The sequence below is a fragment of the Battus philenor genome, unplaced genomic scaffold (assembly GCF_028537555.1).
Source record: "Battus philenor isolate CCGP_79_NKW_IND1 unplaced genomic scaffold, ilBatPhil1.0.hap1 SCAF_4, whole genome shotgun sequence".
NCBI classification, from domain to species: Eukaryota; Metazoa; Arthropoda; class Insecta; order Lepidoptera; family Papilionidae; genus Battus; species Battus philenor.
The window spans coordinates 3,590,395-3,616,161 of record NW_027181704.1 but is presented as its reverse complement, the minus strand read 5'-3'; the positions used below and the strand labels follow the sequence as shown (position 1 = coordinate 3,616,161).

Below are 25,767 nucleotides of genomic sequence, written 5' to 3'. Positions count from 1 at the left end.
AAGTTTAATAGTAGCGTACGTATATAACTTCGTCTATACTCAGTAATGATTGTAATTATATACAAGGTAAAATAAACTATGCGGTCTATGACATTAAGTACAATTTTGAAAGTATCGATGGAGGCTATTTACTGACGCAACTGCGTCTTGTTAGTGGGCTTATTCCCACAAAACTCATCAATATATAACAAATGATAGTGAGCCTTATTTTGGACGAACTTCTGCCTTTATATAAAATTAAGTCTTGAACTCTAACATATTTTATTCTACCACTCAACTGCCTTGCAAATTTTCGAAGTCAACAATTACCAAGTTTTTGTTTCTAGTCAGGTAATCGTTCCCATTGTTTATATAAACGATCTCTACAGTATACTCTAAAATTAAGTATATATCGTTTTTGGTACAATTTCTTTCACCGATAATGAGGAACCGAATGTAACATAACATAAATTAGTATACATAAGTCTATCCTTAACCACTATATTAGAATACCATGTATCAAGTAGATAGACTACCTAAATTTTCATTTCGATGTTATGTGTAACTAGCTGTCAGCAACAATCTGCGAATAAAATTACGTAAATTCCATTCGTATCTGGGTTTTACTGGGCGAAATTAATATTTCTACGAAATTTCATTCACATGTATAAGCCATATGGTTCCAGAAATATCGTGATGAGTCAGTACGTAGGTTGAAGTATACGATAATGAATAAAGTTAATATGTTATGATCCTTAGTTAATAATAAAATGAATAATTCTTTAATAAATAAATAAATAGATGTCACAAAAAATCGTTTATATTTGTTGTGTACATCCAGATTGGTATAACAAATTGTGATCTTCAGGCTTAAAGTTAAGTCTTATATTTCACATAAATGATCACTGTAAATGATCCGAAGTGAATGATAATATTAATATGTACGTGGGAGCAGTGGTAGCACAGCGGTAGAGGACTGAGACTTGCGATCCTAGATCACGGGTTTGTTTCCCAAGATACAATCTTTTTCACACTTTGTGCAATAATTATATAGGATTGCCACTGCCCACAAAAAAGTTTCAAGGGGATAAGCAGCTATGTCATTTTCAAACCACAATACCATACTTTGGTCGCTAACCAACCTGTTAAGGTTTGCGATTAATGTGTATCCCCCAAAGATATTTTTGGGGGATGCCCCTATGTATTTTATTGTGCATCAAAAACCTACTAGCTGTAATGAAACTTATCCGTTTTTCTGATTAAGTCTATAACGGGACTCCCTATTATTACTGACTTAAGGTTAACATAAGACAGGATGGGTTCGAAACAGCTCGTCATCATTTCCGTCAAGGCGTTCCGAGACGGACGCGACCTTCATTGATAAAGAAACCTATTAATAACATGCAATATCCGGCGCCGAGAAACATTAATGCCACAGTTTAGACATATGTAATTATTATAATAATTTGGTAAAATTATACGATGTGAATTGAGTTTCGTCTATTTTTAATAACATGTCTAACCCCGCAAAGGTTTCTTTTTTATTTTTAAGCTTGGAAATAATATTTATATGCTGCTTTGAAATATTCATTAAACTATTCAAACTTCCAAATTTTTCACTGTGATCTTCAACATTAAGTAAATATGACAACAAGCATTCATGAGTAATAATTCCATGATAAATATGAGTACAGTAATGACATAATAATCTCAATAACAAATGGATGCAAATTAGTGTGAAATTTGCAAATCGTATACATTTATTTGTGTTGAGTTTTCTGAGTACGCGAATCAGCAATTTAAAAAATATGATTGGTACATTACTGCTAAAGCGATTTGATGTTTTCAAATAAAAATTCAAATTTGTATAACTTTTTTGAAGTTTTAATCCTTTTGACATATTTATAAGAAGATAACTTTCGAGACATACGCTCAATAGGTTAAGGAAATAAGACATAATAAAGATAGCAATGTATGTAACCTATTCAACTTTTTATTCGCCTTTACAAAGATATATTGTGTTAGACTTTCACCGATTAAAACAATCTCTCTCTCTCTCAATGATCTTTCATTTATGCTATTACAAGGGTGTACGGTATAGCTTCGGCGTCTTTTCGGAAAATATTCCTTTTTCCTCACAAAAAAATTCTGCAGGAAAATGTATTGTAACATTTTTCCCGATACCTTACCTCTTTACTAGCAATTTATTCTGAGCTCTAAGTTCACTGCTAAGCCAAGAGAACAAGCATTTAAAAGCATGATACTCGGTCATGGAGAAAGTTCTTCATTCACGGAACCACAAACTACTACAAAAGCGACCACTAATTCGCAATTCACCTACTTGTTTCCGTTGTTAAACTTATTAAGCCCTTGAACTCGTTTCGCCATCCAAGGCCAAGTGCAAACGAGTCGAGAAAAAGAGGGAAACATGTTGAACAGCTTCAGTAGGCTGGTATATGACTTTTACAAGAATGCAAAAGGTATTTGTTTTCTTATAATGCATCTAAAAATAGTTTCCCGGTTTATAAATAAATGCGGTTTAATCTTCAGTTATTGTTTTTTATTAAATCTCTACACGTGATCGCGAACATGTCTTGTGAAACAGAACCTGATTTTAAACGTACGGTCACAAGCGGTACATTAAGGTTGTCTACTGTCATTATAGATGTGAATAGTCGAGCTTAGTTAGACTTTTTAAAAAATATCGCTGTGTATCAAACTTTTGAAGGCTATTTTACTGCAAGTTAACGTCTATTTTATAAGAAAAATATTTCTGAATTATTGTAGCAAGACCGTTTTCTATAAAGAGAGATGATGCTCTAAAATGTTTTTGAATTTAATACTGAGTCCTTAATTTTCATGCCAAGTTGGTTCAAAACAGAGTCGGTAAACTGGACGAAATAACACACACAGTCAAAAATAGACGTTTATTTTTTTAAGTTAGCTCCTAATTTTCTTCATCTAATCTTTAGTTCATCTTGTATTCTACATACAAAGTTGTCAAGGCCACATAGTAGCATAAATTTAAACATATAGAGTTTATACCTATAGAATTTTGATAAAAAAAAACAAATAAACTTGTGTTTTACTTAGTTAACTGACTCTTAAAGGAATAAGTTTAAATAAATCTTGAAATAATGATTTATGGAGGAACAATACCGTATTCCTACCGATGACCGTGAGTACTGTAAAAAACATTAGTTCGAAATTTTTATAAATTGGCTAAACATTTGTTTTATTTATTATTATCATCATTCTCATCACTTCAGCCGTAAGATCTCCACTACTGGACACAGGCCTCCCTTATTAATTTTCAATAAAACCAGTTGAAAGCTGCTCACATTCAGCATCAACCAACAATCTCATCTTTCCACTTTATAGATGGAAAGTCACAAAAATCTACCAAATCGTTATAGCAATATAAATTACAATCAAACAGTATTAGCTCTACTGTTAGATTGCTATTAATGATGATTCAAAAACATTTACGTCATATCAACCATCAAATATTTTATAACTCGCCTTCCTCGGCAGTTCTAGAGACGATTACGTTGTTAAACGACTTTACATTCCTTGTTTGTGTGTCTGAATTGTTAACGGAATTGATAACACTACTCAAGGATAGGCGGTGGGTCGAAAAACTCTATTGTAATTCCGCTCACGGTTACCCAACCGCGATGACTTGGTACCGGGTGCTAGAAGATCGTTCGGTATTTCCGATATCGTCACATCTAATACAACTGACGTATGTGTAATTGACCTTCAGAGCTTCAGAGAGGTTACAAGGCTTTATTCACCGAGCTAAGTGGATAAGTATTCCATCTGAATTTAAGTTATAAAATAGTCAATTTTCTTTGAGATGTTTTCCATCACCCTTTAAAACGTGGTAGTGTAATTTAAAAACGAACCCATCACTTATAATTTACCGCTAAGCACCTGCTGCTCTTTAGTACCATAAATTTTGTTAATAGATATCAATTAACTCGTGGTGATAGATTTAATAATTATTCTCAATAATATTAAAAGTTTAAAACACTATTTTTTGGATACGGATAGAAAAAAGTAAATATTTTTGTAAACGATCCATGATTTTGGAATACATATGATTTTTTAAATGAATTTGCATTTTGTTTTTAATATTGGCGTCACGACAAGAACAGCTCAACTGATGAGATGTGACATATCCTACCCGCAGCAGTGTGATGTTTAATCATCATGATCATCATTTCAGCTCTAGGATGTCCACTGCTAAACATAGGCTTTTTAAAACAGCTTTCATATATTTTACATTCCTTTATTTATTTATTATCAAATCTTACAGAATTTCATGTACGTAAACGTTTACCTTTAGTTTAGAAAAGTTCTGGAAGTTTACATTATTGTGAGTCTTTTAATAGATATATTTGGTTTGGTTTATTATTTCTTCAATAATAAGAAATACTGCAAATACGGTAATAAAATAAATCTGTACAAAAAATTAAACAAAATTAATTTCAATTAGTCTTTGTATTTGTTTAAGATAATTTTATGACTACGCCGAACTGCTTTAACGAGCTCTACTAAACATTGTTATTTAATTACATAATTTCAAATATTTTCCATGTTGAAATACCACATCCTGTTATAATGTAAACTGTGTCAAATTAAATATAGGTGACAATCATTTGAATAGACAAAAATTAAACAGTTTTATGCATAAGTAAATTAATATGTCGCAATCTTTGTATCAACAAAACCAGATCTATTAAACAGCCTTTTTGAAATTATTTACGTATCACCCAGCTATAACCAGACATATATTTGATGCATTATTTCTATATTTTTGCTATAAATCACAATGAAACAAATAAACAACACACTAAATAAAACACTTATAAAAGCATAGTTAGAGGTATCTTTTGCATATATTGCTCTTCTGGAAAGTGAGTTTCCGTCGAGGTTTAAAGGTTCCAAGTGACGTGGAGTGAAGGTGGACGCGGCTTAGGTAGACTAGGTGGATCGGCAACATAATTAGGACCGGATATCGTGGCGATCTTTGTGGGAAGCTTGTGCCATGTACTAGGCGTCAATCGGCTGAAAAGCAGAAAAAGAAAAAGATATATGTATGAAAACAAAAATCAAGGAGATAATATAATAACCAATCTTACATTAGAGGGCGTTAGTTGTTAGGTTAAAAAATATAGAAACGGCTTCAATGGGTTGTACAAAAGTAAACAAAAGGAATTATTTAAGCAGTCTCCACGAGGATATGTAGTTTAAAATCTTACTTCCTTAAAAGGTATATTTAGATATTTGACACGCTCAACAATTTTTTTATTATGATTAAAATGCATTCCACAATAAACTACCTTAAATGTTATATAGATTAGTTATTTAATTGGGATAGAATAATATTTTTCCGTAACTAAATTAAATATTATATACCCGATTTATTCTTATACAGATAACATATTATATGACCGTATAAGCTTTTGGGTTCACGGTACGATTACTTTAGAAAATCTTGAGTATAGTTTCGTATTTTAGGATTATCCTTTATCATTTTTTACTGCTAAACCCTCCTTTCACCGTATGTGGACCAGTGCTTTATTCACCCACCTCATTTAAAATCCACCTAAAAGTATTGTTGCAGCAGAAACATAATTATAACTGTTTTAAAAGAAAATTTTCAAAGAAAAAAAAACACGTTACTCCAAAGATATATTTGTAGCTGTGCTGGATGTATTTGCAAGTTTAGATTTAAGACAGAATTTACACGAGGAAGCAGATATTTTTAAGTTTACGTCTTGATATTTAACAAACGCAAGTCAAGTCTGATTTTAGTTTTTATTCTAAATTTATTTCTAACTATATACATTTCCAACCAAAATAGGTATCGTGAAATTTTACAAATAAATTAAAACTTGGGTATAAAACTGTTTTTGATGTCACTAATGGTGACCTAAAGGTGCGAAGTATTTTAGCCCTCTTTTTAAAGAGTCAAATACCAATGATATAAAACGAATCAGTATTAACATTGCATGTAAATAGTATTGATAACGTTTTTATTTGTTTTATTTATTTATTACGTTTTTATTATTTATTATTTAGTTTTTATCTTTCAAATTGGAACAGCAAGTAACGTACCTTTTAATAAAATTTTGTTACATCAAACTTTAAAGTTGTTAGTTTGTTACTAATAAACTTTGTATAGTAATATATGTATTTGTATGAAAGTTTATATGTATATTGTATATAGCATATGAGTATATTTTATATATGTATAGGTGAATAGTAAAGCATGTATTTGTATTTACGTACATCCTAAACTGCCCTCTCCTTCATGTCTCTCATCTCCATCTGGTTTACTGTTAGATATCGCCTCGAGTGATAAAACCGCCTCTTCTACCATATGAATTGTATCTCTTTCCTCTTTTATCTATGTTATACAAAAAAGTGTAAATAAATTAACTTTGATTAGTAACTAACCTCAAATATATTGAGACATAATGTAAGCAAACAATTTCTGAGTTCCAACGTTGAAGGAAAATTCTTGTAAGTACAATTGAAAGGAATTTTTTTTTATACATTCATACTGTTTTTGTTCGTTAGCGCATCGTAGATAATAACGTAACAGGCTTGAACACCAGTTGAAGAAACCGCCGCCTTTGATGTTGACGGAAATGCCGTCGGCATCTGTAAATAGTGTCACGTCTTATATATAGCTTGTACGAAAGATATAGCAGGTGGTCTATACTAATAGTACCTTATTTGAGAGTCGAAAGTAATATTTTCGTCCAATACGTGTAATTGTACAGAAATATTGTCGAAATTGTATGATTATTTAAATAAAATTTTCATACGTATACTGTCAACGTAGCTTGTACAAAATATTTTAGATATTAACAAAGCGTTTTAAAATGTTCAAAATAAAGATGTACATATACACTGTTTTGTTACTGTGAATATCTTTTTTATTTATAATTTCGAATGGGTTTCCCGAGAGAAAACTCTTATAGAAATAATTACTGTATACTTCTTTCATCCTTCCATATGGTACATACAATCGTTTGATTTACCTACAACAAATGATGAATCAAGAAAAAAATTGACTTTTTTAGATCTGTTTTATGTTAATTAACTTAAAAAGGAGATAAATTTGTTACCCGATCTCAACATTTATACTGTGGTATAAACCTTAGCTGTCATCGCTTCGCAATTGACTGAGTAGTTAAACGTAAACTCATCAAAGATTCCGAGGGTTCCGCCCGCAGTATCAAGATAGGTACCGTCACGCAGTAAACGTGCTTAAGGCTGCCGTGCAAGCACCGTGTGCACGATTTTATCTACAGACAGTCGGGAGCTAGTGAGAAATAGTTTAAGGCAGAAATCAAACGGGGGTTCCGTATAAATAAAATTAAACGATACGAAATTTTCGTTGTTTTGGGGACATGGGAATTTAACACACTGCTAATATTACAAAATCGTAAACACAACCGAGTACTCGTTAGATTGAAGTCAGCGATAATTTCTTTATATCGGGATATTCCTAAATTTCAATTTCAAACCTAAATGTTATAACTTTTACGTGCGTATTAATAAACCAATGTCAAAAGTAGGTATTAAGAATGACAGCTGAAATAAGCCTAAAAACATATCACAAGAACGACAACTGCTCTTTAAGCCTTACTAATATATTAAAAAGTTTTGGCATTTTTCTTTTCTCGTTATTAGTAAAAACATTAAGGACGATAGTAAACACTAAACTGAAATTTTTTGGACATAAATTCAAAAACGGTGGGACGTCCACGAATGCAGTATACTGGATAACAATCCCAATCTTCTCTACTAGAATCGTCTTGAAGAAATATTAAAATACTAAAAATATATAACCAACAATTTTTCAATATATTCATCTTCCAGAATCGTTACCTATTGAAGATTTACACAGTCTATGTATAAAGTGTATATTTGTATCAACATCAACAATTGTAATTTCAATGTATATATGTACATATACACAGGGTGATTGATTATAACTGTAAAATTTTACTGTAACAGCTTATTTGTGAGTAAAAATCTTTTAAAGTTTTAAATTTATTTCCCTGGATAAAGAGATCACTACGAAAAAAGTTACATACATATTTTGCTATTTCAAAATGCGACAGACCAGTAAATATTATCAATACGTTGTTTATTGTCTCTGAAACCATTAATTTTTGTATAGAGTGGATGTACAAACAAACAGCTGGGTATTCGGTTTTCGTGTCTTGACTGCGGTACTCTAAAATGATACTAAGCCAAGCCGCTTGAAAAAAGATTCGCCTGCGAGACCGCTGACGGCGTAGGGATGAGGGTGGCCGACCTCACCGAGCTCGTGCACCTTCTAGACGTGTAATCCAATAGAGACGTGAGACGCCTCGGAATATAAAAGGAAAATTGGAAGGCCAGTAACACTTGACGCGAACGCGGAGTTTTTGGTTACGTAAATGATAAGGTTTGCCAACTGGCTTGATTTGCCTACGCTTCTGTTATAAATAAATCTATCCGATGAAGTCATAATAACTGTTAGCGCATTACGAATTGTTTTTGAAATTTTAAACATACGAGATTCTAACTCTTGGCCTATTGATTGTAGCTCGTAAAATAAAACGCGCTAAACAAAAAATATTACTTACACACTACGATAAAAGTTAAATTGAAATAGTAATACTTTTATTAAGGTGCAAAATTAAATTTTTTCCCGATAACCAGGTCCACACCATATATATATTGAGTAAAATGTATATATGCATTTGACGTTAGACACGATAGCTACCACAGTTTTACATTTCAATATAATGCATGAGGCATTAAGACAATGAAAGTGTCAATATCTCGTAGAATACCACAAGCAAAACAAAACCTCTGCTATATTTTTTCTGATTAATTAATGAAACCAGTTCAATGTTTTACTGTTGAGTTAACCAAAAACACATAAGAAAACATTGTTATAGATTTCAGTAATTATTATTTTATTATTTCTCTTCACATTAAAGTTGCAATAAGTAGCACTATATCCACATATTTGTTCTTAATGTTTTTAATGATAGGAATGACATCAGTCAATATAAACACGGTGCAGGTTAAATTATTTCAGTATTAGAGTAGCATAAATTCATTATTGAAACAGCCTAGGACCTCCAACCCACAAGTTGGGCAGACATCTCAGTTAGGGTCGCCAGAGTACATTGGATGCACTTTGGTGATTGGATGTACTTTCAACGGATCCTATTAGAAATCTGTAGGGGAGGTCTGTGTCCGGTAGTAAACGTCTTGCAGTAAAGGGACTGGTTTAACAATGTTGACGATTTTAACAATGTCGTCTTTCATTGTTTACTTTGCACTTGGACTTCAGAAACTTAAAACCCCAGCAGCCATCTGTCCTATACGCTATATAGCTCCACACTCTGGCTGTCGGTAATAGATTAATCTGTTTGAAGATTGTAATTCTTACATTATTAAAGTTCTACATCTTTCTTTAATATGTTACGTGTTATTATTAACACGCAACATATGATAGAATTTAATAAAATAAATTATCATAATTATAAAATAAATAAATATATAATATAAACTAAGGATTGTTTTAGTAAAGGATTCGTATAAAAGGAATTCACGCACTTTATAAAAAGGAGAAAAGTCGCGAAAATTAAAATCACAATTTACGCGTCGGTTGTCACGGGGGTCTCGAAGCGTCCGCCCGCTTAGTCCTCGGCTTTTGCTTTGAAAAATAGTTTTCCAGCTACGTTTTCCTTTTAATTAAAATTCACATTTCACTTCTGGCGGCGCGGCGTTCAAACCCCGCACCCTTGCGGGTGTTGACTCTTTTATGCGCTGAACTATCACGCCTCACAGATTTAATTTGTAATATTTAATGTTCACATATGTTTTCATCAGCGGTTTTATTTTGCAGACCGTCTCTATTGCTATCAACAACTTATAGTTCTATCAAATATTAATAAGAATAATATCCTCTGTTTTTCTAATTGGCAAGTTCACGATCAATAGACGAGCCATGGATAGGATCAGAGGACAATGGAAGTGTTTTCTCTGTGAGATCAAGCGATAAGGACATTCGAGAAGACGAAATAAACCAACCTGACCCAGCGGATTGGCAAGTTCAAATGGACTGCCACTACGCTATTTGGCTTCTGGAGTGTTAACCACCCACAAGTGATCTTAAGTATTTGAGAAAACGCTCGATGCAAGCGGCTTTCAATAGGTCTTTTGGTAAATCCGTTGACCAACAATGAGCACCCCACAACTGGAATGATGATGATGAGGAAAAGAAGTTTTTTGAATAGACGCCATCTTTTTCATCACAAGCAAAGACGTAGTTCTACGTCGAGCTTCGTAACACAAAGTCCTGATTAGCAATGCGTTTTTTTTACGAAAAATGGTTTTATGTCCTATCGCCATACTTCGAATAGGTCTTTGCATACTCAAGTATTTAATAAACAAAAAAAATAACACTCGTCTAAATTTAAAATATACAAGAGCGTCGAGTCGATGTTTGTATAATTTTGACAAGTCAATACTGGACCCTGCCTGTGGCAATTTATACGGACCGTGGGGGAGATCTCACGCTGCCAAAGTTACGTGACTTAATCCCCCGACCACTTATCTTTCTTCATTAAGTCCATCGGGCTTATTATCCATCCGATTCGGGTAACCTTGTAACATTCCGTAAGCCCACGTAAAATCAAGCTCGCTCTATTAAGTTAATAGAAACTTGTACAACCCCTGGTAACTTCAACATACTGCAATATGTCTAGAGGGCCTTCTGGCTTCTGATAAGATAAGGGTTTCTAACACGATGGAAAGATTATTGCGTAGTTGATTATAAATAAAACACCAGAATCCCTACACTAGTTTTTTTATTACAGTTTTTTCTCTTTCTACGCCCATGAGTATTTAAAAGAATTATTTGTAACGCTTTTAAATACAGTTCAACGTCTATAATTTTTAATAGTTATTAATTGCAATTATTTCTCGTATGTTCCTTTAAAAGCATAAGCAGGTACAGTAATACACATAATACATAAAATAAACATAGTTCATGAAAACAGAATAGTTTATTAAAAATAGAATCCACAATGTAATCTACTTTTCAGATTTATATTTTTTTTTTTTGGGAAACCAAAGTAATGAAATAAAAGTGTAACCTACATCACATTATTAAAAACAATTTCATTTGCTTTACAATACGATAAACACTTAACCCTTAATTAGGCGCATTAAGAAAATCACTCAATTAGGCGCATGGGGTCTTAAATGACCCCAAAAAAACATTGGGAAAAGAGTATCAAAAAGGAATAAAACTTAATGAATTTCTATAGTAATTAATAAAGTTCTTTAATATACTTAACTTTAAGAAACAAATACTTACTATGACATTAAAAATATTAAAAAACAAACAAAACAGTAAACCTCTCTTTAAACTATTTTTTTTTTGGCATAGCCGAGATCAACTTAATAAATAAAGTTTATTTAGTCTCATCAGCGGAATCTTCTGTTCTGCATCCGACGCAGTGAATCCTTGAGTGTTGCTGACAAATAAATTTACAACACTTGAAACATTTTGTTGGCACTTTTTTGTCGTCCTTTCTAGGACATGATGAACAGCGCCCACGCTTAGCTGTCGATTGATAAACCGCCTTGTTCACATTATAAACTTCATAGAGTCGTTTTTTTGTTGTCGCTGGTACAGCACGTAGTTGTGTGCGACGTTTTTGGTGATCTTCCACAAGTGCCGCAGCTATTTTCTTGAAGAAAATCCGTCTTGCATATGTCAAAGTCTTCTCAGTATTCGCTTTGTGTATGACAAATGGGTTGATGCTAGGTATGTTTATACTCCAGGTAAATGTAAAATAATATTTTGTGCTCGGATCCTTACTGCATTCGATGGTGGTACTTTACACCATTTCACTTTCGGGCCATTTCTCTGAGTATGTCGAGATAAAAAATAATTATCTTCCGTTGATACAGGGATGTCTTGGATATGTTCAAACTCCTCAATTTCGCTTTCTGAATTATGAGCACTATCAATGAGAGCATCGTTTAAAGTTTCGTCTTGCGAATCCGAACTAGCAACATCTTCCTCTTTATCAAGCACTTCATCCAGCCATTGCAATATTTGTTTGTCGTTAGGCATTTCAATTCAAAAAAAAGAAAAAGCATAGGAAAAAACTCAAAAATACATAAAGAAATCATACCGTATCAAAATACACACATACAAAGATAAATAGTAAACAATATACTAATAGAAACACAAAAAAAATCACAAAAGTAAAAACTTACCTTCGCCAAAAAATGGAACGTAACTGGGCGCATGGGGTCAGCTCTCTAAAGGACAGCTATGTGTGCACACGAGTTAATGTTCTGGATGTGACTAATTCGCGTACCCCGCGGGGAGTGAGGAAGCTAGAAAGAGCGTTAGCACGCTCTGAACACTGTAAGCCAAAATTTTTTGCATTTCAAGCGGCCCTGACCCCATGCGCCTAATTAAGGGTTAAGCATGTATTATCGCGGTATGTATAATCTGCGTTAATTACCGATGTATCAAATATTATAGTGTAATGGATATAACAATTAACTATTCATAATTTTTTTGCAATAATACTTCGGAAAAAATTTTGTTTGTGCTATCTTCCGGCATGGTTTATATGTACTACGAGATATTTATCTTACTAGATGACAAATTTACTGGCGAAAAAACTTTGTATATGTAACTATTTATAACTATAATATTTAATATAAATAATTTAATAAAAAAACTATGTAAATAGAAGTAATATAAACAAAGTCATTTGATACGCCTTTGTTTCTCCGTCTTTGTTAACGGAAAACTTTACATATTTTATGTTCTATTCTATAGCATTCGTCATTCAAATATAAATTAATTTAAATTATAAAAAACAATGAACATCGTGATTTGTAATGAGCGTAACAACAAAACGTCTTTGTATCATTCTGATCAAGATCACGCAAATGGCAACCAAGGTTCGCTTCCTTAGTTAATATTCAGCGAGCTGTCCGCAAGCCGTCCACTTTGTCAGCTTATTTGGACGCCACGTTGCTTACGAATCACAATTGTTATTGTGTAATACAATGGCCCTTGACCAAGACGGTGCGGTTCTCGAAACGGAATAAACAAATACAAAGAGTTTTTACTGTCGCATCCTTAGTAAAGACAATGCTATAGAGAATCCATTCGGGTTTGCCGCAAATAAGTATATTCAAGCTAGACGTAGATACGGACGCTCAGAAACGAGCACTAGAGCTAGATTTTCTGCGGGTACGAAACGAATTTAACTCGAACAAAGTTACTCGAAGCTATTTCACTTTACTACACCTTAATTTAACAGCAACGTACTGATTTTATTTGCCGCCGACGATACCCCGACGTTTTATTTCGGTATCAAGAAACTTATAAAACACACACGAACTTGTAAATCCAGAATTTGGCGACAAAATCACTATATATTCTAAATAAGTTGGTTTCGATAAAGTTTAAATTCCAACTTCATGGTTTATTACTATAAGAGCATTTCTTTTTTTATAATCTTTGTTTATTATGAAGGGTTTTCATTTTAATACATCGCCCTTATTTCGAGATATAATTAACATAGTATTAACTAGGAATATTATTTTCATTAATTTGAATAATATATTCGCTCTTTTAGTAAAGGCCGCTATAATTTATTAAACTCACAGATAAGTTATTGTTACGCTCTCTATGTTTCGTTTCGGACATATTCCGAAGATAGGGTTTCTCTACGCCACTTCACATATTTTGTAATTCAGTGTAGATCTTTTACTGATTAAGTAAATAAACTTCATTTTATATTTAGTGAAATGTGGCACGAGTGGAGCCTCAGAGCTGTGACAGTATCCCGTCTGCATATTTCTGCTTACACAAAACCAGGGAATACTGAACAAATGGGATTGAACTATTCTATACTATATTTGATTTGCCTATAGTTTGAGATCGAAAATACGTTTCTCAATGACTTAAGTTGGCAAATTGATAGCAGTGGGCGAGTCACATAGCGCTCACAACCGTGGACCGGAAATCGCAACGTAGGATGTTCACCAACAAGATGACCCTGTTAAAGTCATGGGAAAACGTTAGATGTAGGCCGCTTCCTTCCGATTTTATTGAAATCTATGGGGAAGCCCATGTCTTTACAGAACATGAACGGCTAAAATAATGATAAAAGTCTTAATTTTTTGTGTCACGTTTAATAAAAAATTTAAGAACTTGGACAGAATTATTTTAGCTAATTTTAAATTCTTTCCAGTGAGTCTATACAGTGGGAGTCTATCAACTGACATCATATTGATAATGATTATTTAATATCTGAGCACACGCAATCCTAATAAAAATCATTAAAACAACCCCGATCAAATTCCGAAACTTCTATTTCACAACATTCACAAAGACACTACTACCAATCAATATTACCGAAGATTTCAAGTTAAAAATAGTTTTGTATACTTTACGCGAAAAAGATTTACATAAGAGGAAGGGATTGACAAGACGCACACGAATTATGTAAGAACAAACGTCTTGACTTGTATCTACCTCCCTGTTCCTAGCATAGCTCGAGGTCAAGAGGTCACTCATGCGCATTTACATAAGATGAAATGAGACATTATTATTCCAGTAACTTAATACCGGCCACTCTGTTCCGTTAATCGCACAACGTGGAGGCTATGCTTATACTCCTTTTACCTCAACCTCCATAAGGCCGTGATTTCCTAAGGCACGGTAGGGGTTTCTGTGTTACTATATCGATCTGTAACATTCACGAATCTAGCATTAGATCTGCGTTGCAGATTACAGTCTGTAACCTCTTTAAACGATAAATTTTCTGTTACTGCTATGAACATATTACAAGATTATTACAACACCCAAATTAAAAATTTATTTAAACATCCAGTACTCTTTTATTACTCATTTTAAATATCTATATATAAAATGTATGTAATATTAAATAAAAATACTTAATTTCGAGAAGGTCTAGTCGTTTTTATGAACACAACGATTTGTTATAGATGAGATCGTTTAAGAAATCCAATTTTGCAAAATTGCATTGGCGTTTCACATAGCGAGAGGCCGGGCCACCGATCTGATTAGCAAGCGAATTTTGAAGAAATTGCACAAATCGAGCAATTCGTAAGCAAAGTGCCTTGCAACAAAAACTTTAACGTACTTTGTGTGTTGAAAATGTCTAACATTAATTTAGACTCCTGGCAAACTGTTTCAAGGTTCGCATTAGGTGAAAGCTAACCGCCAAAGCGTTACTGCAAACTTTGACTTGATATTTTATAAATGCGTTATTGACTAAAAATTGCTTCATATATAGAACTACAGACAAATTACCGCCATATTCTTCGTCACGATCTTTTAAAGCAAAAAGCTTTAGTATTTCGGCAATCAAGCATTATATTTTCTGAGAATTTTATTTTAGTATTTTGTGTTAGCCATAAGTTTTTTTTACCATTTATACAAAATGATAGTGCACTATTAAAATTTTAAAATATTGAAAGCCCCATCTTGCCTATTACGCCGCCGCAACCTCCTCTCTTAATATCAGGTTTTTGAGTACAGTTAAGGTGTTCCCAGTATATAAAAGGCAAATAACGAGCTTCATTTTTGTGGACATTTAAAACGAAGTCGCGATCGTAGACCACCCTATTTATGAAGTTTTAGTTGGTAGGAGTCCGCTAAAACTCCAGTGCATCTTAAGTACACAACTATTTCTTCCCCTCAAGTAAAAAAAATGCTATGTCATTGGAATAAATTAAATTGTCGTGCTTTGTTTTATTTCATTGGATATTAGCTCACAGACCTAGAGAGGTGCTTTATAATAACACGTGCAGAACTAGGGTCGAAGCTTGTGTGACACAGAAATAACCTTTTCGTTGTCGCAATACCGGTCGCAAGGACATATGTACATGTGCCCTGAGCGACGTTAAATGAGATCGTTGATAATAAAAGTAATTTATCTCTGACTCAAACAGAATCCAGTCACCAATTACCGGTCCAAGGGTTTTAAGACAATAAACCTTAAAAAGTGACAAACTTGATTATAATATTTTAAAAGATTTTTCATTTACTACCCTCACAACGAATCCGCATTGCTTTACTGAATGAACACCTTATTCATCCATAAATGCAAGGCAGCAAACTACGGCAGTCATAAAAGTGTCCTATTTGCGAATAAACATTTGCATACATTTTTATAAATTTACATTTAAAACAGAGTCTCCCGCAAGCAGTACTTTCGCAAAACTCCTTACAGGTACCAGGAGAGCATAAAACTCAAGAGCGAGCCCGTTTTAACGTAGCTTTAGTAAAACTAAAGTAATACACCGCAAGTGGAGAGATATTAATCCCGGGCTTAAGCGGCGTCGTGTGCAGCAAAGATTACGAGGACAATTTATCAGGCTAATTTTACCGGGTCCCGGGACTAAATTATGACTAGGTCTAGCGGAAAGATAAATTGCAATTTTGCACTGGTTTCCATCTACGCTGATAATATTTTTGTGTAATTACGTATGTGTTCATTTGCTACATAGCATTATTTGTTATTCATATAATCTTGCTTTAAACAAAACATGGTGTAATTTTAAAATTAACGACTATGGATTTTTTTTTTCATTCACTACATACTTTTTTAATTTGTGCAATCAAACTGCATTGCCAAACTACAAACTTTAAGGTTCATTTCATCATCATTTTTACCGAAGGTGATCTACTGCTGGACATAGACCTCTATCCTATAGATTTCCAATAGTAAAAGCTATCGACATGCATCCAATGTAAAATATCAGATCTCTGTAAGGTAAATTAAAAACTATTTATTTTATATCAATATGGCTGATGCTACTTTTACAAACTACTTCTTCTTCAACATATCAGCCAATACACGCCTCCTGCAATGAATACTGCTAGCATTCAGCGACTTTCTGCCACCCTAACCATGACGATAGTTCATCTAATGGGATGCTTAGCCACACCGCAATCAACATCTTATCCAAACAAAACACGTGAGGTACTTTTTAGTAAAAATATCAATATATAAATATCGAATGAATTATTCAATTTTCGTTTAATTCGGAGAATTCTCTTTAAACTCTATTATTTTTGATGTTTACTTTTATTGTGTTGCATGATTATTTACCACACGTTCAACTACGCGGTAAGAATTCTCGAAAATTTATAAAATTATTACAATATTTTGATTGTATAAATATAAACATTTATATAATCAATATATTTTTATTGTAAATATGTTTATTATTTTGATCTTTACGCGAGTCGGTTATCATATACTACACATTTTCATTTCGTGTATGTTACCCAAAACATAAATAAAATGAATGAAATTAATTTATCTGTACCTAGATAGGTAGGAACTCCGATGGCGGAGTCACGCAGACGTCGTTTTTCTCGTAATCAGTACACATATCAAAAGCAGCGAAATAAAAATAATGATTTTGTTATTTACAAGAATCTTTTAAGTTCAAGTACAAAATGTTGATGAAATACGCAGGGGTTCTATTTTTGTACCTATTTTGGAGCTTTCGTGTTTTATAAACGTATCCTTTATTAAACAGTTTGTGCAGATAGATGCCACAAAGGCTACTGCATTTAACGTCAAACAAATTTTACGTAACAAATATTGTGTTCCGATTTATTAATATTTACCCACTTACTCCTTTTCTCGATCTAATTTTAAATATCAAAAATATTATTATAAATATTAATAATACGGTATAATATTTCTATTCATATAAGGATACCACAGATAAGCACAGCCGTTACGGAACTTATGCTATGACCAGTGGCGTAGCTATGGTATTTGGGGCCTTGGGCAGATTGGGGCTTGGTGCCGCCCCCCCCCCTAAAGAGTCTAAATTCTTTATTTATATATTTATATATTTTTCACATTTTGGAACAATTTTTTATTTTTTGCCCATAAAATAATAAAAAATCCGAAGCTCAATTTTGTTTTTTTCTTTAAAATATTAAAGAAATCAAAAATTTTTTTTTTTCTTAAAGGGACATCCTCACCCTTTTTGTATAAAACAAAAAAGCGTTTCCAGAATTTTTGAACCCTTTATGAACCTATCATGTCCGTAAATGTTGAACACATATATATCTTCTTGTACATTTCATGAACACAGATATGTGTTTTGTGATTTAGGACCCTTTTAAAAAACACTTTATGTGTTTTGGGAATGAAAGGCTTAAACACTGTGTATATTATAATTTGTAACCGTTTACTTTTTTTAATTTTCATATTATTTAACAACTTTTTTAGCACAAAAATAGTAAAATTCGATATTCTTTTTATTAAAAAAAAAAATCAAAAAAAAAATATTTTCAGTCATTTTTAATCAGAAACCACTTACGAAACGCAGTACTCCCTCTCCTTGGTCACCCAAGAAAAGAAGGAAAGGATGGTCGTTACTCATAGTCTCAATATAAACAAACATAATGTTTTATATTATACGTATTTATCATATATATATAGCTGAAAGTATTATACAATTAAATAAGTTTTCTATACCTACTAGATATCCTTGGGTTGATTGTTAGAGAATTCTTAAGGTACGACCATTACACAAGTTGCATTAATAGTGAACAAATAAAAAATAAGTTATATGTAATATTTATAAGTCTAGTTGTGGCTATCATTGTCGTGGACCATTGTGCATAAAGTACAATCGCATTTTTATAATTAAAATTGAAATATGACATTAGTGGCTGCCAGTGGCAAAAATCTAAGGATACGTTTACATGAGGCTACTTTTTAAAAGGTAAATAAATACTTTTTTATAAACACTTCATCTTTTTTATCTATCTTCTCGGTTGTCAAAACATACAGTCGCAATCTTTTTGTTGCTGGATTTTCCTATGTACTGGATGTTCGCTTTCTAAGAAAAACGCTATTAATAACAGATTAAACGCCCAAATTAATTCAACAATATGCTAAATGATAAGCAAATATAGAAGTCAATAGGGATAATCAACAAAAGAGGAAGAGAACGCGTTCCCTCCTTGCAACGAACATATGCATGTAAACGCATTATTATGTCGTGAAAAGTTGTACATTTTCCGGTATCAACTTTGTCTGAAAAATTCAGTGTAACACCTTCATCTACAAAGCTCACGTATATTTTTTATAAATTCTGCTTACCTCCACACATAAAACAAAAAGTCGTGAGGTGTTTATTCTTTTTCGTGCGACTACACTATCGGTGTACGATACGTCTGTACACTGTAATGGAATTGGTTCCCGCTCGATTTCCATCCTTGAATGCATCCAGTGCATCAAATCTAAATTCAAATTGTTGAATAGGAAAATACTGCACGGTTTCTGTGTAAATTTAAGATTTTAACTAAATATAATAAACACTTTACTGTTTTTAAACGCTTTAATTTTTAACAATATTAATAAGTTAAGTTTGTTCAATAATTCCACAATAACTTAAAATTTTTTAGCGATTTAACATCGTAGCAAAGCACAAATCTAGGGTTACAGGTTGATTGATAATACACTGATTAAAATCAATTAGAATTTATTAGATTTTGATTTCACTAAAGATTTTTTTTCCTAGTAATCACTTTATACTAGATAATTAGAAATAAATATAACATCTTCAAAGTTATTACTGAAATAAGAGCTATATTCATCCCTTTAAAACTTTGACACCTATAGACAATCACCCTGTATATTTTTTGTAATACCTAGATTAGACTTAAATATTATAACTACACTTTCATTATTTATTTACTATTTAATGTTAAATCAAAATCATTAAATTTGAATAATATTTATATCAATAAGGAATACGTGTAACAAACAAAATTAAATACTAAAACGTATGTATTATTGAAAGATTATATAAAATACTTCAACAAACATTCTATTGAGCAACGCTATACGTTTAAATGTAATTGATTTAGTTATCACAGTACCAGACGAAAGACAACATAAAACCATAGAGTTGACTTATACACTGGACACCTATTCACCTTGTTTTCAGGGGATAGATGCTCCAAACATCGCTACGATAACGGTTCTTGCGGTGCCCACATTCAGCCACTTCCCACGATCTTAACTATATGTTCTGCCCACCTAGTGGGACGCCTAACCACGCCGCGTCTACCAGCTCGTGATCGTGCGAACCTTCCGACCCTAACGGCCATCCGTTGCACGAACCGAAATACCTTTTTTATACATAGTATTATACTGCCTACTGGTTATCTCTGTATCACTATTGGATTAGAGCAGGGGTGAGCAACCTTTTTTGGTCGGAGGGCCGCAGTTTCAAAAACAGTGGGCCATGAAAAAAATAAACATGTTCTAAACGTAATTTATGTTCGTAATCAACCGATTTACAACCAATTAGACACTTTTATTATCCTTAAAGCCTTGATTCTAACATTTTTTTTTATATAATACAAAAATAAATTTAAATTTACTTGCCTCGAGGGCCGCATGCGGCCCGTGGGCCGCGGGTTGCTCATATCTGTATTAGAGTACCTATAAGGTATTAAGTTCTTTTATGTATACAAATTATATGTAATTAAAAGAAAGTTTTTCTCCATTGTTTCAGATGGGACATCGTGTTCCTCGTTACTCCAGTCTGCTATGGGGCGTCTGTATTCCAAGCTCCTGCAGCAGTTATGACTTAGAGGATGAGCTCTCCCAAAAGCTTTCGCATCTAGACATCTCTGTCAGAGTTCACCACACAATGTGCACGACTAAAAATTTCAGCAGACCCTATTCCTTCGGAAAGGCGTTATCTATGTAAGAATTACATTGCTTTTAATAACTGCGCATGATTTTCTAATGAAATGTAGAAGACTCCCTATATTAACTCATCTAAATATCCTTGTTTTACTTTCTAGTAATCAAACATCCCGTAATGTCTTCCTTTTATAAATTAAACAAGACGCAATTGCATATAAAAAGAGAAAATAGACGTTTTTGTGGTCATATACAAAATCTTTACATTAAATAATACAGTAGTAAAGCAATTTATTTTTAAGCTTTATTATTAGCTAAAAACCTTTCACACTTTAACAAATTTTTGGTTAACCAACTTCTTAAATTTAGAACATTACATACATAATTTTTGAATATAGAATATAAATATTCAGGATGAGTACGTGTAAAAATTTAGAGACAAATTTATATGATAAACATATAAATCATATTTGTCAGCAAAATCCAATTACCTTGTATAAAGTGCTCACTCTGAAATATGTTAAATTAATTTTATTTTTTTAACTATGGGAATGGGACAAGGCCCATAATTCCTGGCAGTGCATATCTGTCTATAGGGACAGATAGTAAATTATAATGAATTTAAACGCGTAGTAAACAAAATTTTCAAATCGACTACGTTATTTAATATTTCTGAATAGGGTTACATACCCTTTACACTTATGACCAATTACACTACAAACAAATAAAATGCATTCTATGAAGTCGATCAATTATAACATTACAACAGTGCTTACGTTACGGAAATTTTAAAACACATTTTCTTATGACCCAATATTATCGGAGCTAATATGAATGAGCTTTGAATATTCTACTAATTTAATGAAATTAGACTTTGATAAACGTTACTTCACATTAATATTGTTATTTTCAGACTTTAGCTTCCTTTCAGAAAGGTAGAGCGGAAGCTAAAGTCAGAAAGTCAGTCTACGCGGGGGCAGACTTTAATATTCGATATCACATATCCATCTGATTTTTTAATTATAGAACAAGCCATTGATATAATGAACATTTTTATTACTATTTATGTACATAATAAAAAATGTTAGTGTAATGTTAGTGTAGTCTAGAGATTAATTTAAATAAATTACTGTCTGTCGTCTTGAACACTAACGGCGAAGAATGAAAACATGTGTAACAAAGGAGTCAATAAATCATAATCTACTTATCAGAAAAGTGCTTTACAGCTATGTTTGAAATTTGTGTTTTTGTCTCAAAAGATGCTTCTTTATTTTTAATATTATTTATTATAATATTGTTTAGAAGTGATGCTGTGTTTCGGTTGGAGATCAAAGAATTTTTTTTATAATTGATAAAAAAACATTAGCGTATTGGCCTGGTAGCTGGTTAGGTAATAGAAAATGTTTTGGTTGCCATTTTATCGAACTGATGTAAGCGAACGTTTTCATGTTTATAGATTTTGCTCGTAAAGTAACGGGATAAGATCAAAATTTCATATACTCTGTGGTTCTCTGGCCTAAATTTTCACATTATAAAGTTTTAAATGAGTCAGCTTTAAAAATATCGTGTGGTCAAATTTAATAATGCAATTTGTGTTCATGATATTCTTGGAATTACACAAGTTTTTTTTTCTTACGTAATTTATATTTTGACATTAGGTAAGATAGATTTGTATTCCGTGCTGTAAACCAAAAAAATCACCAGGAATTACATTGTACTTTTAATATGTTTATAATATAATTTTAAATAATTATTTATTTACTAAACATTATTGTATAAACATGAGCCGGATGTGATACTACATAAACAGATAAATATATCCACAGATATGCATATAAAACAAACTAAAAATTTTTTTTAAAGTTGTTAATCTATTAATGTAAAAGGTTATAAATTCATTAACATTATTTATATTTCAGTTAATCTACAAAAGTATTAAAAATAAATTGAATATTAATATAATTATTAAAGTTTAAATATATAGCCGTAAAAAGCCGTATAAAGATGGAAGATATAAAATGATTTTAATAATATTGTCGTCCAAATTTATCTCGTTAGAGTCTTTCACAAGCTAAACCCCAAAACGGTTTTCGTCTTTAGAACAAACATTACAAGGCGACGATAAGAGCGCTGAAGGAAAAAGCAATTCAATGATATTACCTATTCTTTCTTTTCTATCATGTAGACGACGTTGGGACGTAAATATTTGTTTAATATCAAGTGACGAAAAAAAACACTCGAAACGACGCTCAACTGCGACTATAATAGTACTAAAGTAAATGACATCGCGATTTTATATGATATTCTTAGATTTAGTTCCCTCGGCACAGACTTTTTTTTAGTATTATAGACCGCTCTCTTGGTCCGCTTTAGATCGCGAACATTCCTATGAAATTGGTACCTATTGTTGTCGTTGAGTGAGGGAAATATCGGGACAAGAATTCCCAATTGTGTTTACGGAAAGGTTTTAAACTAAAATTGTCAAATAAACTCCTATAGATGTCGTAAAAATATGTGATTTGCCTACTTATGGTATATGTCAAACAGAACTACCGTAAAATTTAATGCTTATATGTACAATTAGAAGCATTGTTTTTAATTAATAATCGTTATATACCTCTTTTAAAAATGTCAGAGGCTTTGTTATACCTTATTCACAGTTTTTTTACCATTATTTTCTACTTACTATATCAAATTATTTAATTCTAGCTCTTATCATTGTTTCATGTAAATCTTTATTTTAATTATATTCACCAAGATGGTATAGATTATTTGTTTATGAGTTTTTTCATATATTTCACTTATCTGTATCTAATTAATTTACTTCATATTAATTTAAACCCTATTAAAAGCATTGTAGCACAATCTGTATAGTAAAAACCTTTATCTTACCAAAGGCGTATAAAGTTTAGTTAAACGAAGACTAAATTAAGATGGTCTAAAAAACTAATACGTAAATAATTTTTTTATTTAATCAAATTACAATCCGAGTAATAATGTAATATAATTATCTGTTTACACAAAATACGCATAACTTCGATAAAATATTTACGAGTTGACTATTTACAAGTTAACTATATTTATGTAGTATTATTTCATAACATCGTCACTGAAATATTTTTTACAAATTTTATTACATAATACATCAGTTAACAAGAAACTAAAAATAAACTTGCAAGTAATTTACACAAAAAAATTACGAAACAAAAAAACTGTAGAGCACAACCTCTGTGACTTACAGTATTTTACGTAACACAAATACATTAAAAAACCAATTTAAAGAAGCACCACAAAGTAATTTCATTGTAATTTATGTGCATATGTATGCAATAACCCTCGGATGAGAAGCGCGTTTGTAAGCGGTAGGCGCCATCTTGCTGCGAGAGCCCATCGAGTCTTGCATCTGTCAACAAGCCGGGCGTGGAACACATTTAATGCATCTGCTCGCTGCTCCCATTCAAACGGAACGCCTGCGTCCAGAGACCATTACCTAAGCCAGAATCTAAATTTACTTCCTCTACAAATCAAACCACAGTATATAACCAAAGGATATGTAAACATTCAAATGTTTCTAGAAAGTTCCTTTTTTAAGCTACTAAATGATTATTGATATAAAACACACATTTTATTTCGAAACTGTTAAAATTTCTATTAGATTTTGTAAAGTTTAAATGATGTCTTTTCTATAGTGGAGTGTTAATAAACGAATTTATCAATTACCTAAAATTAATTGAAAATCATAACAAATAGTAGCGCATTATCAATTTTTTTTAGAAATTTTCTTCCGCGTTTATATATATCATATTTACATGTGCATAATAATAATGGCACCTGAAGAAAAGAGTTGACATAAACAAATTGACCCCGTTTGTTTCAATCCAAGCATTTTTCTAAAGCATTATTCACATAACTTTCCACATAGTGTTCGTATCTACGTATAACGTATTATGCAAATTTAATAACAACAAACTATAGATGATACTTTCAAAACGTCTCATAATCCCCGATGTCTCAAAACAAATGAAACCTTAATACTTTGTCTTACAGAACATTTTTCCTTGCAATCATACTGCTATTGAGCCTGGGCACGATATTAGATGACGGCAAGGAAGGCGCGACTAACTTCGAGAGGCTTCTCAACGCGTTTTCCCTAAAACGTAATTTGAGGAAAGTGTTTGACTTGTCTGACGCTCCGACTCGGGTGAAAGGGGTGGACGCCTTCAGAGGGATGAACGCGTTGGCATTGCTGCTTGCTCATAAGTCTATGGCGATGGCTCACAGCCCTTACGTAAACAAGACGAGCTTTTCAGCGGTGAGTATTAAAACCGTATCTTTTTTAAGTAAAACAATATCGGGATTCGATATTTGAGTAGTCTTATTTGGTTGTAAAATGTTAAATCTTAGTATTTTCCTTTAAATCATTCTTTAACTGTCACTTTGTATTTTATGTAGTGATCATATATTTTTTGGCATCGGTAAAGTTCAAAGTCGAACACTTAGAAACTTGAAAGATTGTCGATGAAAGAAAAGAGTACATGAGAAAATGTAACAAATAAAAAAAGATACAGTAAAAGAACTTGTGAAAAATGACTGAAGAAAACGCTAATAAAAAATATACTGGAAATTGTTTGAAACAAAACTCCTTTCATAGATTAGAAATAGGGGAACGAAATATGAAAAAAACAGACAGATTCTTGTTTGTCCTTACAAGAGGTGAATATTGAATCTTGATACACATCCAGACAATACAATATGTGATTAAAATCAACCGAGACAAACAACTTTTAAAAAAAAACCGTAAAAGTGCTTCATAATTCATTTCCCCGCAACTTGGAAGTTTTGCGGAGCGCCTAAAAGCCGTTAGTGGGAATACCTACCACTTTTATTACTTTAATGCATTTATCCACTCTCGCTATATCAAAGTTATTAAAAGTTGTTAAGTCTGGGCAACTTCGGCAATCAACAAACGGATCACGGCGTAACTTCGATGAACGTT

General features: G+C 32.3%; 1 protein-coding gene across 1 annotated transcript in view; it reads left to right on the top strand.

Annotated features, from left to right (window-relative positions):
* LOC137928765 (nose resistant to fluoxetine protein 6-like) overlaps nucleotides 1-25,767 on the top strand; it is a 53,198-nt gene that overhangs the window by 13,210 nt on the left and 14,221 nt on the right. The window contains exons 3-4 of the mRNA XM_068771727.1: nucleotides 20,638-20,831; nucleotides 24,819-25,083. Of these exons, the coding sequence (XP_068627828.1) occupies nucleotides 20,638-20,831; nucleotides 24,819-25,083 (459 nt within the window). The remainder of the gene's footprint in view (nucleotides 1-20,637; nucleotides 20,832-24,818; nucleotides 25,084-25,767) is intronic.